Genomic DNA, 18,584 nt, shown 5'->3' on the forward strand with positions numbered 1-18,584 from the left:
GCCGCTTCCACCCTATAGGGGGACCGCAGAGGAAAAGTTCTTTAGTGTTGCTTTAATGTTACTATTGTTAGCCAAGTAATTTCATATTAAAACGTGCCTAGCTAACAAATTCTTAATTGCAGTATCTAATCTTATCATTTGTTCAAATAAAACATTGCATATCACTCCCAAAACAATTGATCTGCTTAATTATTGATATTTACAGTTAATTTGAATATTTACTTTTTACTTTCGGTACTTAAGTACGTTTTAAATTGGATACTTTTGTACTTTTACTCAAGTGATGTTTGAATGGAGGAGTTTCTACTTTTACTGGAGTAATTTTTTATTTAGGTATATATACTTTTACTCGAGTATAACTTTTGAGTACTTTTACCACCCCTGCATTTACCCCATTTCATCACCCTCCAGACTTATGCAGAACAAAATAATTTGGTAAAAGAAGATATTTTGAAGAACTTTGTGAACCAAACAACAGCAGTAGCCTATTTGTTGCATTGCTTTTTTTGGGGGGAATTATATTATCTAATGAGAACCACTGAAAATAAGACAATCCTCAAATTCACAGAGATCGAGAGAGATCGTAATACATTTTTCTTTTTACAAAACTGTATTTTTTTTAGAATAAAAATGTGAAGTAGCCTATAGACATGACAGATTGCAGTGAGATTCGCATTTCAGATCCAGCCACACACACACACACACACGGACACGTGCACACACACACAGAGAGAGAGAGAGAGAGAGAGAGAGAGAGAGAGAGAGAGAGAGAGAGAGAGAGAGAGAGAGAGAGAGAGAGAGAGAGAGAGCTGGATTCGCTACTTTCATTCGGCTCACTGAGGTTTCAACTAGCGACACAAGCGGCTGTCTGTCACTTTCACCTGCTGAAAATGATCCTCAAATTCACCTGTCTGCTCGGATTGCTGCTCTGCGGCTGTCAAGGTAAAGATATCAACATTTAAACATTTCAGCATGGGCGGTCAAACAGCGGGCACAAGTTGGGCACCTCCATCTCTCTGCATCATCGGTCCAGACTCAGGGCGAAATCTGGTGATGTTGGGTGTTTTGTGGATGGACACTGGATGAAAGAAGACATTTGTGCTGCCTTTTCAACGTGGAGAGTTTGTGAGGAGAATAAATGCGCGTTTACCGTTGATCCCTTCGCGTTATGATCGGTTGATTTATGATTGACACATGACGTGTGTGGTAAATTCGCGGGTTCTGCAGTTCAGTTTAACGGTCATCTTTTGAGGAGATCGTCACTGCAGCGTTTGCTCAGATTTTCTGAAATATATCCAGTTTATTATGTTAACAGCGACCATTGTACACTAATAGAACATGTTTAGAAAATTATCTCCTGTAGTTTTGTGAGGTAATCAGCGTTATTGTGTCCCCTCACACTTTCACATCGTTATTTTGTCCCAGCGTTAAATAATTTGTCACGCGCAGTTATCTTTTCCTTCATAATTTGATTGATTTACGTTTGTTCGTCCAGCTTCTCCGTTTTATTTCTGTCTATGCAACTTGATGGATTCGTTCATAGGAATGCGCGCTATAATGTTTTATAACGCTCGTAAAGTACGAAGAACGCTGGCACGCGCGTTCAGAGGTGACACTTCATCGCATATATTTACAACGCGGCTGATTTATTTCACAAAATATGTTTATTGTTGGTTTCTGTGGATGGATAGTGTTCACTTACATCAGATAGACAGAGAGCTTCAACGCGACGCGATGAAAACTGGAAAGCTACCGTTATAATGGTCTAACGTTAAGGTGATTGAAACGCCCCATTATAGAACTAATTTGTTTACTTCTCGACTTCATAACGCTCGCGTTCTCGATTCGTAGCGTCGCGTTGGATGAATCCAGTGTCTTTGGCAGAACGACAGGTGGAGGTAGAGCGCTTTACAGTCTCCTCGGTCCTTTTGCAGTGCAAGGTTATAAACATCCCTCTGTTCTCCACCATCCAGATATTAATAAGAAAATGCACTGGGATTTTCTTTGAAGAGTTACTGCCTGGCTTAGTCTATTATAGTTATAGGTGGGTGGAAAATGAATTGTTTCGCCCACCAGTGGCTGAATATTTTGCCAGTCATCGTTCTTTTCTTTTTCCCCCAATTCATAAAATGACTTGCTGTTTACGAAATTAAACCACTCTCGTTTAGTCCTCTTAAGCTGTTTATATAATTGATTTTTTGTAAGCTATAGCAGTGTGTCCATCGTATCTATACTACGGTATGTGTTCAACTCTCCTGCTTTGCAGTTGCAACCATTCAAGTGTGCACTTTTGCATTTGAAAAAAGCATATTTCAATGCACATTTGGATTTGGAGTGACAAAGCAACTGGTCAGCTTTCAGTTTCAATGACGTTTGACTGTTTTTCTGACAGATGTTGCTTAAAATATCAGTGCTATATGGTAATTGTCAAAGGCATGATGTTGTCCATCACAGATAAGGCTAAATTACCTGCCACTGTAAACATATCCACATTTGGCTGGTGGCGAGTGTTAATTTCCCACTCTGATTATAGACTTACTTGGTGTCAAAAATTGTGCTGATTAATTCAGAAATGCATTGTGGAGCATATGATTTGTTTGGATTTGCTTTATGGTTTTTAATGGTTGACCAGCTGTCTCAGTGATCATATCTGTTAAATACTAGGTTGATTTAAGTAGTCAATTAATTCAATTACACACATTGGCGGCGTCCAAAACAGATGTCAGCTGCCTAGTCAGCCAGTGGCTCTGTAGACAACATTTCTGCATTAAATGCATTACATTTCTCCACCTTTCTGAGAGCTTTGTGCTGCTCTTCATTGTTCAAGATAACATGTGAAGGACTCAAGACCGGATTATATTACATATGGGCATTTGTGCACGTCTGGGGCCGAGTATGATTGTCAGTTTACATGCTGTATATTGATTGTAACTGATAGTTTGATGCTTTTAAAGTCCCCCTGTAGTCAATCATTTTATCCCGTAAAACTCATCTTTGATCACCAAAATGACATATTTAAAAGTTTTTTCCTTGAAAAAATTTCTTCATGCCTTAATTAAAATAGCTTAAATGTAACTCGACACCCTTGCCTCATTTAGCCTTCTCAGTTCTATGAATAATATGCAAATGAGCTTTAGTACTCACTTAAAAATGTTGGGTTAAAAACCCAAGGAGTAACCCAAATATGGGGTGGTATACAGTAGCACCTTCCCAACTGTGGGTTATTTTAACCCAATGCATTGGGGTAAACTCCAGTTGGGTTAAACTAACCCAACAGTTGAGTTAAATATTTAACTCAACATATTGACCCAATGTGTGTAACCCAACGGTTGGGTTAAACAAATATCCCAATGTTTTTTACAGTGTATGAAGTTTTGGGGGTGTTGATGGACTCAATCTACTCCATCTATGTTTAGATCATCTTTCTGAATCCCATCCAGACGTGCCGAACCGGACTACAGCTTTTTGCTCAAAATGTTGCTTTTTTATGAAACTTACCCACATTCAAGTGTTGATAAAAAGAGAATGCATTAAGCTAGAATAAAACATTTTCTTTTTGTTTAAAAGCAGACGGTCTGTTCTTTATTTTGATGTGTCGCATGTTCAGATATTTATACTGTACAAAAATATTCTGGGGGGCCGTGAACATTTTGTGAAGATGATCGGTGGATGGCAACTTTAAAAAGAAAAAATGCTGGCGGGGAAAGAGTTAATAGCAAGATGCTGTCAGTCAGTCAGTCACAAATGGCTGTGAACAATGGCACATCTATTATTAATATCGGAAAAAGAAACGTGTAATGTTGTCAGAATCAAGTGTCTGATTCTGATAACAATACTTGTTTCTTTACAGCTTCTGCATTTGTGTGTGTGTGTGTGTGTGTGTGTATAAATAATTACTGAATATGGAAGTCTGCAGTAGTCCACTGAAGGATTGTGCCCTAAAGAGAAACGCTAAAAGAAAACAAGGCACGTGTTTAGATTTTCATTCGTCTAAAAGTGAATTTGAGCTGAGCTATCCTGAATTTTTGAGTGTGAGTTTCAGCAGAATGCGATGATATAACAGCTCTTATTGAGTTCAGATAAGTCATTGTAAGATGCTGAGCTTGATATTCTGTTTCGAAAAATACCCGTATACATCCATGCCAGGTTGAATGTTAACACTTCAGAAGCTCTTGAAATTGTCATTCACTTTATTTTGTCTGTTTGTGGCACAGAAACGCTTTGCTTAAGGGCTTTTTCTCAAGAGCCCTTCTTTGTGATTTTCCTCACACAGCATCACGGATATAAAAACATTCAGTCTTCGTTCCATCTTCACGCTCAGTGTTTCTGAGGTCTGGGCTCTCGGCGCAGTGAATTATGCGCTCTGCGGCGTGGCTGCAGATATCGTGTGCTATGTTAAGTGCCATAATTAAGAGATTTCTCTGAGTTGTGGGGAGGAATCTCAGTGGTGGGAGTAATAAAAGATTTATGTGGCATGCCGTGTGAAGAGTATACGTCTGAAGTGCATCTCCATGGAGAAACGTGCACGACCCGCTCACTGGGGACGGGGGAAAAATAAAGCAAAGCGTGAGCCGGCTAGAGTAATGGTCATGCTTGTACAAACACGTACGCATGCAGATGCAATGCATGCTCTCAATATGCAAGCAGACTAACCTTATTTACCAGGAGAAATAGCCACACTGCAGCAGCAAAACAGTTCAGAGGCTTAAGAAAGTAACAGTATAACAGTATAAACCAGATTTTACATTTGCATGCTTGCTGCTACAATGGTAGATTCTTGCCTGTGTTTTATTTGCAACTTTGAAGAATCATTTTTTACAGTGCGTGATGCTTGACTTAAATGCCCTCTGAATAGGGCTGTCACTTTACAGTACGTTCGAAAATTGATTGCACAATCGATCGGACCAACCAACACAAGTTTCGAAAACGAAAATAGGGAATCGATTTTAACGGCCTTTTTTTTGTTTTTAAACAAAAATGTGTTTTAGGTGGACAGATCAATACAACAGTACATTGAACATGTAGGATGTTGGAAAATAACAATGTATGTTCTGTTAACCAAATGCTTTTTAATATTCGCTATTACTTCAATGCAGGTGAACAAGCCGTTATTTGTTGCGTAGTGACGTGTGTGTTCAAGTAAGCCAGAAATGCGCAGATTCTGCGCAATACGCTACATTTAATATATCATGAGGACTCACGAGTTGCGTATTTGCGCTAATTCCGCGCAGATTTGGCTTACACGAACTTCCCCAGCAAAGTGAGTAAACATAGAAACACGCCAGATTGGCTAGTGATTTGACAGCGTTACCCGCCAAAGTTCATTTTTACCCGCATTTGGCGGTAGTAGGGCTGTCACTTTTGTGAAAAAATCCTGTTCGATTTAAGTAAGTCGACATAAGTGTTCATTGAATCGATTGTAAAATCCCTCTTTACGTTCGTCCTATTACCTGTTAGGTGTCCGTGGATTTGCCTATATTTGGTGTTGAAAATGGAAACGTCTTTAGACATGGAAAATATATTTTACAATCGATTCAATGAACACTTATGTCTCAAAAATCGAGCAGGATTTTTTCACAAAAGTGACAGCCCTACCTCTGAAATGCCTTGGTACGCGGAGCTTTGTTTGATGCGTTGGCGTAATTTCCACTGAAACAGGAAGCTAAGGCGGGTCATATTGAATGGCTCCTCCCCCTTTTCAAATAGCCAATAGCGTTTAGTTTACCTCACAGACTGCAGTCGTACTTGACGGCACCATGGAGGCGAATCCGAGCGCTGATGATACATGGATTCAATAGTAGAGTTGTGAATTAATTCTATCCATTTCATTCTCAACCAACGTACAGTTGGAAAACGTTATAAAACTCGAGCTTTGAGCAACCGAACACACTTTCCAACACATATTGCTGTGTGACGTGTCAACGGTCGGTTTGCCCAGGTGGTGTTTATAGCGTAGGGGGCGGAGCTTAAGATTCTAGAGGGCATTTGATTGGACAGGAGATGTGATGAGAAGCTGAAGTCCGCGGTGATGTCATAAAAATCCATGATCCATTTTAGCGGAAGTGAGAGACTGTAAGTTTTGAAGCCTTATATCTCCTAAATGTTCATTGTTTTGAAACACACCAGCTTATTTATAACCTTAAGGCTTAAAAGAGCTAAAAAACTTAAATTTTGATTTCAGGGGGCCTTTAAAAAAACCTGATGAAAAAAATGTCAAGTGCAAAAACCCTGCACTTAGTCCCTGCATTTGGCATGCGTGCTTCAAAAGTCAAAGCACTATTTGATTAATAAGTAGAAGGGCATATAGATATAAAGCTAAGCCCACATGAACACAGAACTATATCAGGCTCCTCCTCCCGGGGGAAATATACAGAGGAAAATCATTTTAAAGTGTGGTTGCATTCAGCAGGCCTCAGAGCTGCATAAAGTGGTAATTTCAATGATGTAGATGCTGTATGCATGCTTTGATCCCCATGGGCCACAGAATCAGGGAAGATTAACATGGATTCTGCTTATAAAACACAGGTAATCCTGAGAAGAGATGCTAGCCAACTTTCTTTGTGTAGATTTTTTTTTAAATCAAGTTTGGTTGCTTTGTACGCAGTCGAGGTTGAATGAAATGATGTCGTCATTTAGCAGACGCTTTTATCCAAAGCAACTTCTAGTTAAAGGGTCATTATTTATTCACCTTTATGTTGTTTAAAAATCTTTTTGTATTCAAGCTCAAATAATAAATATATTTTCCCGCACTGGGTCAAAATTACATTATTTAGAGATAAAATAGACCCGATATCAGGGTTCCAGACTAACTTTTCCACTGGTTGCACTGGTGCTACCAACTTTCTCAGTTGGTCGCACCAGCATATGATTTGGTCGCACCTTTTTTTTTTTTTTTGCTACATGCCATGGGATTTATCAATGCATGCTGATGAATAGTGGTTTTAATGGACCAAGGCTAGCAAAGGCTTTCTGGGTTGCAGCAGAAATACCTGTAATATATTAATTATTGCCAAATTTCAGGATTTTCATGGATTTTGGACAGTAATTTTAATCTGTAATTTTAAGCATTTTACATTTGAATTATATACAATCTATCTATTTACATTTGAATCATATTCTATCTATTTATCTATCTATCTATTATCATCTTTCTATCTTTTAAAAATCATTAAACATTCAAATGTATGCATTACATTTTAAAAGATTAGAGTATTATAATAAACTGATACAGAATTTTCGTTATCAAAGTTTATAGTTGTAACTAAAAGCAGAAATCTCACACTCCTTCTGCATTTTATAATAATTTCCTTTTCCTCTGTCGAGCGATCATGAGAGTAGTCGCTCGACAGAGGAAAATATAACGGCTGAAAAGACGTAGGAGGAAGGGGCTCTGTGTTTCGTGAGACCATTTTTATCATTTTTATATGCCTTAATTCGTGAATTCGTAATTGGCGCGTTTCACCATCAGTGTGTGATGCGCGTGACGTCTACGTTCGTCAATAAATAAACTGCACGTGTCTTGCGGAAGAACACTGTAGCCGGAGCTACTTCTCTCCGTTAATGTCTATGGCGAGTCACGCAGGCACTGGGCTACTCCGCAGCCGAGACGACCCCGGGATAAAATAGTCCGAATATAAACACTTATTATAGGCGTACCTTAGTGATTCAGGATAAGTCAAAAACACGCTTTGGAAAATGGATTCATGATGTAGCCTACTCGTTCATTTTGAAGATAAGTTACGGACTGCAGCTGCTGATACAACGGCGCTCTGTTGCTCAAGCGTCCACTCGCACAAATGCGACCACATAACATTTTAACTCGCACATTCTCAAAAAATGGTCGCATATGCGACCAATTTGGTCGCAGTCTGGAACCCTGCCCGATATAGTCCGGCTATGAGTAACACACTTCTAGACAAAATAACCCTGAATTTGGTTACATGTCGTTTTTGCCAAAATAACTTGCGAGATGTATGATAATCCATCATGTAAGCAAAGTCAACAGTGATTACAAGGTGTTTAGTTTCATTTCTTTGACATGTTCTATGGTATTATAGCCCACTTATAGTCAAAACTGATTGATTGTAGTTTTTGGCCATTAGATGGTTGATATCCCATCATGTTACCAATATCAATAGTATATCTACATGATGTAGGTGTCATTTCAAGACATGGTCAATCTGGTTTAGCTATTAAACGGCTATTAGACGTCTTTTAAATGCAAAATTGCTTGCTGGGTAGCCACAATATCCCACAACATTCATTCACCAGAACTTCTCAGAATGAGTGTGCGAACCTTTGATAAATCTGTTGTTTGTGGACTTTCCTAAATGTATTGGAACGAACGTCTCAATGGAGGTCTTGGCCGTGAATGGTTTCTATCTATTCTTACTTCAGGGTTTGATGTGCAGCATCGCAGTGACTCACCAAGCCGTGTGTTTCCACATCATCCTCCTCCTCTCGTGGATTACGCCGCTACAACACGGATAGCAGGAGTCAGAAGGAAAACACGATATCTATGAGGCGCTGCATGTCTGTTCAGAGACAGCTGTGAGTGGGCGTCCAGGCGAGGTTTCAAAACCACACAGACTGTCAGTCTCAGTGAAGACGTTCTCACATCCACACTCGTGGAGCATCTTGGTCACTCCCCACAGGAACCAACAATCACTAATGAGACCCCTTTAAAACCTCGGCTGGGTCTCCTACACAGCATTACACGATTATTTGGAGAACATGTGGGGTCTCAGCTTTTCTCCTGAGAAAAAGGCCTCAATAATCTAATGATTTTCAACAATGTCTCAGTTCGATAGGATACCAAAGCTCAAACTCAAGGCATTTCAAGGTATAAATAAGAGTTCACTTTCTGTGACTCTAGTTAGACTCAACGTCTGTTTTAAATCACCCAGATTCTTCATGCAATAATTATTATATTTATCTGCAATAATATCTGACATATCTGGTATCTTAAATTAAATCAGATTTTTTTTAGGCCTGTTTAATCTCTGTCAAGAACACGTGTCACATTTCACCCCAAAATCAAAAAATCAATGCGATTTGCATAAAGAAAATGTATCTTTTTTGCATTATGACAGTTTTCTTGACAATTACCATTATAATAAGAAATGGCAATGCTATCACATATTATAGATGTGTCGTCAGATTTAAGATGAAAGTGCGTGCCGAACCGTGTGTGGAGAACGGTACAGTTTGATTTTTTTACCGTTACAGCCCTACTGCATATATACATACAGGTGAAACCCGAAAAATTTGAATATCGTGCAAAAGTTCATTTATTTCAGTAATTCAACTTAAAAGGTGAAACTAATATATTATATAGACTCATTACATGCAAAGTGAGATATTTCAAGCCTTTATTTGTTATAATGTTGATAATTATGGCTTACAGCTTATGAAAACCCCAAATTCAAAATTAGAATATTGTGAAAAGGTTTTCATATCTGTAAGCAATAATCATCAAAATTATAACAAATAAAGGCTTGAAATATCTCACTATGCATGTAATGAGTCTATATAATATATTAGTTTCAGCTTTTAAGTTGAATTACTGAAATAAATTTACTTTTGCACGATATTCAAATTTTTCGGGTTTCACCTGTATGTATATATGCAGTAGGGCTGTAACGGTAAAAAAATCAAACTGTACCGTTCTCCACACACGGTTCGGCACGCACTTTCATCTTAAATCTGACGACACATCTATAATATGGTTTATTGAAAATAGCAACGTGTAAAACAGACAGACAAACTTCTGCTAATGCCTGTCGATGGATACACATTCTGTGTTCCCAATATATTACAACAGTGATTAAAAAAAAAAAACACCTGGACATAACAGTGAGTCTTTGTAAACTTTGTTCAATGTGAGTGCCATTTGCTCAAACATGACCCGTCACTTCCGCCGTCATCACCCGAGTGTTGATAGTGGCGAGACCTGAACAGCACACGTTGCTATCAGTGTCTAAACTAAACTCATTTGAGCCTTGCCAATTTAAACATTTAAAAGCCAGAAGATGCGAATGAGAACTCCCACACGCTGTGAGAACATTTGTGTGTGTGTGTGTACTCATCTGAAGCGCGCAAATATTGAACATTAATCCTAGCAGACACAGCCGGTTACGTCTTAAAGGAGTCATAATTTAGTATTAACTTTGATACCCACGCTCTATTATAGTCATTTCATGCCCTTCTAAAAAAGAAAAATTGGAAAAAAATAAACACAGAGCTCGTTTGACCCTTATTTCTGAATGCATTATTGTCTCGCGAGATCTGATGCGAGGTTTTGGCTGTCGTGGACGGTCATTTTAATAATGCAAATGAGGGGCGCGTTGATTGGTGGCAGGAAGGAGGGGGCTTGACACCGCAGGTAACTTCAGCATATCATTCCAAAAAGAGATCATGGCGCAAGTTGTTAATGAACCCGACCTGGCCGCGACCTACGGGATTAAACCGTATATGTTTGAGCCAGACTCTGAACCAGAGCTGGAAACGGAAGAGGAACAACAGTCAATTGAAGGACGTCCACATCAACATGTCTCTGAATGGTAAAGACAATTTTTTTGACTGAGACATACATTAACATCAGTAACGAGCTAAAACGTTTTTTGCTATTTTCTCCCACATAAGTTTAGCTTTAATTTAATGTAGATTACATTAACGGAGATGTAGTCTACTTTATTTTCAGCTTACAGTGGTTATAGAGATTAACGTTTGCTATAATGTGTTGTTTTTGCCTTTTTTGACGTTGTGGTTTTTTAGATATTTAATCATTTTCATCTGCAGACATGTAACGTTATGTTTTTCTTTATGTTTATTAATTCTTGACTGTTTTTTAAATGTATCTATCCTTATCACATACATTAACCGCATTAGTAGTTAGCTGCTGTTTGTTACACAAAATATAGTAATAAAAACACAGTCTTACCGTTTCAAATTCAGGCAAGTCCCTGATTGTTGGAATGGCACCTTTTTCCAAACGTAGCTTCGGCGCCTGATATTGCCCCAAATTTGTAAAAGATTCTTTTGTGAAATGTTTAGCGCAGATACCTAACGTTGAGCAAGTTGAGATGGTTGTTGGAACAGCGTCATTAAAAATAAATTTCATCCTCTTGTCCCTTGTAGTTTGGTCAGTTTTGGGTAAAGAAAAAACATTAGAATGTGGATTATGACAGTCAACCACAGAGCAACTCACGTGTGCACTACGTTCTTGCATCTTTCTTGACTGAATATGATGGGGAGAGGGGCAGGGCGGGCCTCCTCTGCGGTGTACATATATGGTATATCCGGCCCCGTCTTGACGTCATGTCGGGGGAGAAATTGAAATCTCGTATTTGAGTGCGCGTGCACGTTGGCTAGTTTAAGAACCCTGGGGTAAACAAACGCTTCACTTTTGAATATCGGCATCCCGGCAATTGTATAATCGTTAGTCAATCATAACATACATTGATTCTCATGGAAAAGTGAAAATTGCACATTATGACTCCTTTAAGCGAATGAAAGAGTTGAGGCATGTGTCTCAGTATCAGTGTGTACTGGATCTGTGCATTATATCTTAAAGTGACAGCCTAATATTCCTGCTCTGCGTTTTTAATGTTAATCAAACAACAAAGACAAGAAAAACAATCACTGCTTTTGACTGAATAGCTTTTATAACCTTAATTGGTAACACTTTACTTGAAGGGGTGTGCATAAGACTGACATGACACCTTCATAATCATGACATGACACATGTTATAAATATGAAGGAAGTTGTATGCATGTTTATGACAACTGTCATTAAAGGATTAGTTCACTTTTTAAAAAACTTATGCTGATAATTTACTCACCCCCATGTCATCCAAGATGTCCATGTCTTTCTTTCTTCAGTCGAAAAGAAATGAATGTTTTTGATGAAAACATTCCAGGATTTTTCTCCATATAATGGACTTCAATGGTAGCCAAACGGTTCAAGGTCCAAATGACCGTTTCAGTTCAGCTTCAAAGGGCTTTAAACGATACCAGACGATGAATAAGGGTCTTATCTAGAGAAACGATCTGTCATTTCAAAAATAAATAAAAAAGTTAAAGTTTTATAGGCACAAATGCTCGCCTTGCAAACTCTCCTGTTCGAACTCGTTCATCAAAATGAACGAATCTTTTTTCGAGTCATTGACTCGTTCATCAAAATGAACGAATCTTTTTTCGAGTCATTGACTCTAAAAAAGATTTGTTCATTTTGATGAACGAGTTCGAACAGGAGAGTTCGCAAGGCGAGCATTTGTGCCTATAACACTTTAACTTTTTTATTTATTTTTGAAATGACAGATCGTTTCTCTAGATAAGACCCTTATTCATCGTCTGGTATCGTTTAAAGCCCTTTGAAGCTGAACTGAAACGGTCATTTGGACCTTGAACCGTTTGGCTACCATTGAAGTCCATTATATGGAGAAAAATCCTGGAATGTTTTCATCAAAAACATTAATTTCTTTTCGACTGAAGTAAGAAAGACATGGACATCTTGGATGACATGGGGGTGAGTAAATTATCAGCAAAAGATTTTTTAAAAGTGAACTAATCCTTTAAGTGTCATTCGCTCAGTTATGACATTTTTAATGCAAATATGACATTGTTTGAAATGTCTTTGTTATGACAACTTGACATTACTAAGACAACACAACCTGTCAGTGTCTTTATCATGACAACTTGACATTACTAAGACAACACAACCTGTCATAAACATGACATAGCAGATTAATTATCAAACTTAAGAAACCACTTAGCTTTATGGGTTAACATTACATTAAACTGTCAGGTGGTTGGTTTTGACATTGGCTGTCATGAAGCCATTATAACATTTTAATGACAAATTCAATTTGTACCACTGTAGTCGAGGTCAAGAAAAATATTCATGACACAGTTATAATGCCTCATGACAGCCAATGTCAAAACCAACCACATGACAGTTTAACTTAATTTTATGTCAAGATGTCATAACAAAGACATCTCAAACAATGTCATATTTGCATTCAAAATGTCATTATTGAGCTAAAGACACTTAATGACAGTTGTCATAAACATGCATAAACCCTCCTTCATATGTCATGTCATGGTTATGAAGGTGTCATGTCAGTCTTATGCACACCCCTTCAAGTAAAGTGTTACCCTTTAAGGTATACACTCAAATATTCAATGTTATTTTACAATTTCTGTACCTGAAAACTAATGTTAGACCGACCTTAAAAACCTGAAAAGGACTGTTTATTTTATTTGTATCTTTGCAGTATTGTATTTATTTGTGCTGTTGCTTGTAGTTAGATTATTTGTTCTTATTTTCTTCATTTTTATTTGACAGTACTCATTTTTCCCCAAATCGTACCGAAACGTGACCCTAAAACCGTGATACAAACCGAACCGTGAGTAATTTAAACCCCTAATATACAGTACATGTTAATATAAGCCAGGCATTGTGGAGACTAAAAGTTTGTTCTTTGTTTACTAAAAGTGCTTATCGCCCTGCAAAGCCATTCATTTCAAATGTCCCAAACCTTTTTTTTTGTTCTTTTATCTGAAATTGCCTATTTATCTGAAAGTGTTTCATTAGTCAAAAGAAGGATCTTCATTCTGTTTCATTGTGGAGATAAATAGTCTGACTCAATAATAACAACAATAACTGCAGTAGGTCGACAGTAATGAGGCCTTTGTAGAATAATCATTGATTACGGCTGAAATTAATCATGCTGCTCGAGCTCCATAGGTGGCCACGCGAGAATGGATGATTTTAGAAACGCCGGGCGAATGCCATCCACAACATAAAATATACATTTGTTAGAAAATGGAGTACAGTTTAAAACTAACATGGACATGCATTCAAAATAAACACTTTTACTGTATATTTTCCTCGACTTTTGAGGTGGACAGAATGAACAAAAGGAAGTCAAAATGTTATTTAATGAGTTTTTTTAATGTGCTTCACTGTGTTTTGTTGCTTTGCATTTTACATTGACACTGCGTATTGCTATTGATCAGATGTGTTCAGTGAACCTTTGCAATAGAGTGCTTTTATTTTGAAGTTATGGTGTCGTGTTGTTTGTGTCTGTCCCTTCATCACTTCCCGAGAGTGCAGGTATGGCTTGTTTAATTATTAGGCCTTGTGGATATTTCTTATCATCCTTCTTTCTTTGCTTTGGTCTGGTGTTGTTTGATGCAGTCTAGTTGAGTTTTTTTTATAGTTAAGGTTTGCCTTTAGTGTGCGATACCAGCTTGGTTCTTGTGTTTCTTGTCACTAAACATTGAGTATGTTCAATTGCAATTATTTTATTAATCTAAATGAATTCAATCCAATTGTGAATTCTAAAAAATATCATTTATATGTCACCAAAGGCTGTGCAAAAATGTGCATTTTTCAACAATCTGTCAGGAAGTCTGTTTTTCTTGTGTATTTTTATGCACAAATATAAATTTTTGAAGCCAAAAACAGATTCAATTGTGTACATGCCTAATATTTTAAGATATATACCACCCATTTAAATGGATATATAAATGTCATTTGGATAGATTAAGATGTTAACATGAAGGCTTTTCAGACTCTGAACTATCTTTCAGATTTTTTAATGTATTTATTTTTTGCATGCTACTGGTCTTGTTATTAATAATTCATCCATGCATTTATTTATTTATCTGATTTTTTTTTTACCTTGTAATCTTTAAACAAAATATTATATATTTGACATCTATGAAGCATCAAGCATGCATGCAGTTAAATTTTTTTTTTTATAAATAAATAATAATAATTAAAAAGCCTACCCTGTTTTTTTTTCCTGTTCAAAATCTCCATTGAGAAACGAGTCACGACTCTGTAGTAAAGTTGGTTTTAAATTCCATTTTATGTAAACATGCATGTTGGATGTGAACGAATTTAGCATACACTCAAAACTGGAATATTGCATAAACCGTTTGTGAATAAAGCAGTGTTTCCATCCCGTGTGTTCAATAGAACAAAATCGTCACTTCCTGGTAAATTGGTGCAAAATCTGTAATAAAAATATAAGTTTATGCAAACGGGCTCTTTTTCCCTCCATCATAAATGAGTTTGTCTCCGAGCGTCAGACGAAACACAATAAACGCTGTCATGTTCTCTTGCGTTCGGGAACACACTCGTGTGTGTGAGACGCTTCTGGAGGGAATTAAACCAAATCATTCTGATCACACACTTTGACTCCGGCGTTTCAGAAACACCGAACCAACATCTGAGACGCTTACATTTACTGCAACACATTTACTGAATAAATCCATTGATGCTGAAAAAAATAGCTTTTTTTGTGTGATTAAAGAACATCCCAAATTTTGCAATAAAATAGATTGATGGAAATATGGCTATAGTGGCGCCGTCGACATTCTTTTTGTTTTAACAATTTAAAGGGTTAGTTCACCCAAAAATGAAAATGATGTCATTAATGACTCTCCCTCATGTCGACCCAAGACCTCCGTTCATCTTCAGAAACACAGTTTAAGATATTTTAGATTTAGTCCGAGAGCTTTCTGTCCCTCCATTGTAAATGTGTGTACGGTATACTGTCCTTGTCCAGAAAGGAAATAAAGACATCATCAAAGTAGTCCATGTGACATCAGTGGGTTAGTTAGAGTGTTTTGAAGCATCGAAAATACATTTTGGTCCAAAAATAACAAAAACTCAATCATTTATGACATAATTTTCATTTTTGGGTGAACTAACCCTTTAAGTCTCTTTATTTCTACCTTTTGCACTTGCATCCATAGATTAATGAGAATCTCGAAGACGCAGGTCCAGTTGTAAAATCCCATATTAGTAGATGCATTCCTGTTTGATTTCAAGCTGAACAACATCTGTGGAAAACACTGGGAAACGTGCTTTGATGAGGGTGGAGGTTTTTGTACTCGCAGACATTTCCCTTCTCGCACTATAATGAACAGAGACGTGCCTTCAGGAATTGCAACTTCACTTGATTGCTCCTTTTTAGCGGCTGTAAAGAGCTTGGATGTGTTGTTGTTCTGTGTAGAGTGGCCTTTCATGAGGATGAAGGGACACATAAGACAGAGGCGTCGCGTCAAAACAAGACTCAATCTCACGAGGCGGAGGCGAAGCTTCAAACACAATCTTTCAGTGCTTATGGACTAACTAATGCCGTCCAATATGTTCACACTCATTCCTTAAAGATGTGGATCTGTCCCAATCTCTCTCCATCTGTCTCTATCTGTTTCCCCAAAGAAAACGTCATTGCTCAGAAGTTGCTCTTTCATAGCTCAAAAAAGAAAAGACTAGCGTATGTTGTGTTTTGGATGCTGGCGTCCCCATAAAGCTTGTATCCCGCGAATCGTTCTTGGTGAAAAGCACGACTATGCTGGTGGTCTTTTCAGAAGGTTATTGGAAAGATCAGCTCTGGTTCTTTCAGGTATCAACTTTGTCACAAATGTTTCTCAAATATTCTTTATGAGAAATAAAAGTATAAACAAACGAGTTTGGAGCAGCTAAGATTACTAAGGGGCCTAAAGTGTGCCAAGAAAACATCCCCCACACCATTACACCACCACCACCAGCCTGCACAGTGGTAACAAGGCATGATGGATCCATGTTCTCATTCTGAGTACGCCAAATTCTGACTCTACCATCTGAATGTCTCAACAGAAATCGAGACTCATCAGACCAGGCAACATTTTTCCAGTCTTCAACTGTCCAATTTTGGTGAGCTCTTGCAAATTGTAGCCTCTTTTTCCTATTTGTAGTGGAGATGAGTGGTACCCGGTGGGGTCTTCTGCTGTTGTAGCCCATCCGCCTCAAGGTTGTGCGTGTTGTGGCTTCACAAATGCTTTGCTGCATACCTCGGTTGTAACGAGTGGTTATTTCAGTCAAAGTTGCTCTTCTATCAGCTTGAATCAGTCGGCCCATTCTCCTCTGACCTCTGGCATCAACAAGGCATTTCCGCCCACAGGACTGCCGCATACTGGATGTTTTTCCCTTTTCATACCATTCTTTGTAAACCCTAGAAATGGTTGTGCGTGAAAATCCCAGTAACTGAGCAAATTGTGAAATACTCAGACCGGCCCGTCTGGCACCAACAACCATGCCACGCTCAAAATTGCTTAAATCACCTTTCTTTCCCATTCTGACATTCAGTTTGGGGTTCAGGAGATTGTCTTGACCAGGACCACACCCCTAAATGCAGTGAAGCAACTGCCATGTGATTGGTTGATTAGATAATTGCATTAATGAGAAATTGAACAGGTGTTCCTAATAATCCTTTAGGTTAGTGTATACTGTACATGCAAATATTTCTCAAATATATACATGCATGTGTGTATTTATATATACAAAATAATGATACACAGTACACACACATAGCCTATGTAAACACAAACTCTTATTTTGGATGCGATTAATCGTTGCCCAGCACTAATAAGCTCTTTCAGGTATTAACTTTGTCTCAAATGTTTCTCAAATATTCCTTATGAGAAATAAAAATATAATCAAATGAGTTAGGAGCATCTCAGATTATCTGAATATTAGGATGAGAAATGTTTGAGTTCATATGGATAACTTTTAATCACAGACATTGTTGAGAATCTCATCTAAAAAACTTTTTATAATCAGAAAAATGACTTTATCTTGCGTCTCCATTTGCTCTCTGGCTACTCTTAGTGTCGCAGACGAGAATTGAATCTCATTTGTGATGTTTTCTTTTCTTTCTCTTTCTATTCCTTTCTATTCCATTATCCTCATACATCATTTTATTATTTAATAATATTATTTAAGCACGATTCCTTAGAGGACCGAAGCACTCAACATGAAGTGATTAAATCTATAATAATTAAATAATTAAAACAATTAAATGTAGAAATTTATTTTAAAATAATTAATTCAAATAAAACCTCCATAAATGGCATCCATTTATTTTTCTAGTATTCCATTAAAATGTAGCCATTATTCTTTATTTTTTATTCTGTTACATTTTGAGTACTTTTGTCCCCGCTATGTTTAATCATTCAAATCACCTTTCTTTTATTTTTTGTCTTTGACATTCACAAGTAATTGCCCTTTGCAAATTATGACAAAACATTCATTGAATTCAGTGGTAATGGAGTTTCATGCCGCTTGCAAGCATATGTGCCGTGTTTCCGTAAACTAAGTTAATGATGTTTATCTAGGAAGGAGTAATGATGCTTCCTTTATATCAGACGCACATGTTTACTGTGTTACTGGAACGGTTGCGGCTAATGATTAAGCATTGAAGGCGTTAACGTAAGCACTGAGGCATTTGCACACATTCTCCAGTGAAGTAGCGTTTGCTAAACTGAGGTAATGGTGTTTGTTATCACTCGGTGGAACGAGGAGCGCTGTTTGTTTGTGACTGAGATGCGATACAGTGGGGAATCGGTTCGCTCAGGTTGGCGGGCAGTCGATGGCTTCATTTATCACAGCCGCTGTGGTGAAGTGAACGAGTCACAGCATCACACACACACACACACACACACAGTCTGGTTCGTTATCTTTGTGGGGACTCTCCATAGACGTAATGATTTTAATACTGTCCAAACTGTATATTTTCTCTCCTTAC

The 18,584-nt window shown here is 37.7% G+C and overlaps 1 protein-coding gene across 2 annotated transcripts in view; it reads left to right on the forward strand.

Moving 5' to 3' along the window:
• The first annotated feature begins 806 nt into the window (after window positions 1–806).
• Window positions 807–18,584, forward strand: part of zgc:152904 (uncharacterized protein LOC767777 homolog) — a 311,922-nt gene continuing 294,144 nt past the window's right edge. For both annotated transcript variants that reach the window (XM_056263279.1, XM_056263280.1), the window contains exon 1: window positions 807–942. In XM_056263279.1, coding sequence (XP_056119254.1) covers window positions 891–942 — 52 coding nt within the window. In that variant the 5' untranslated portion in view covers window positions 807–890. The remainder of the gene's footprint in view (window positions 943–18,584) is intronic.

This window comes from Rhinichthys klamathensis, unplaced genomic scaffold (assembly GCF_029890125.1).
Source record: "Rhinichthys klamathensis goyatoka isolate OS25496 unplaced genomic scaffold, OSU_Roscu_1.1 h1tg000205l_1, whole genome shotgun sequence".
NCBI classification, from domain to species: Eukaryota; Metazoa; Chordata; class Actinopteri; order Cypriniformes; family Leuciscidae; genus Rhinichthys; species Rhinichthys klamathensis.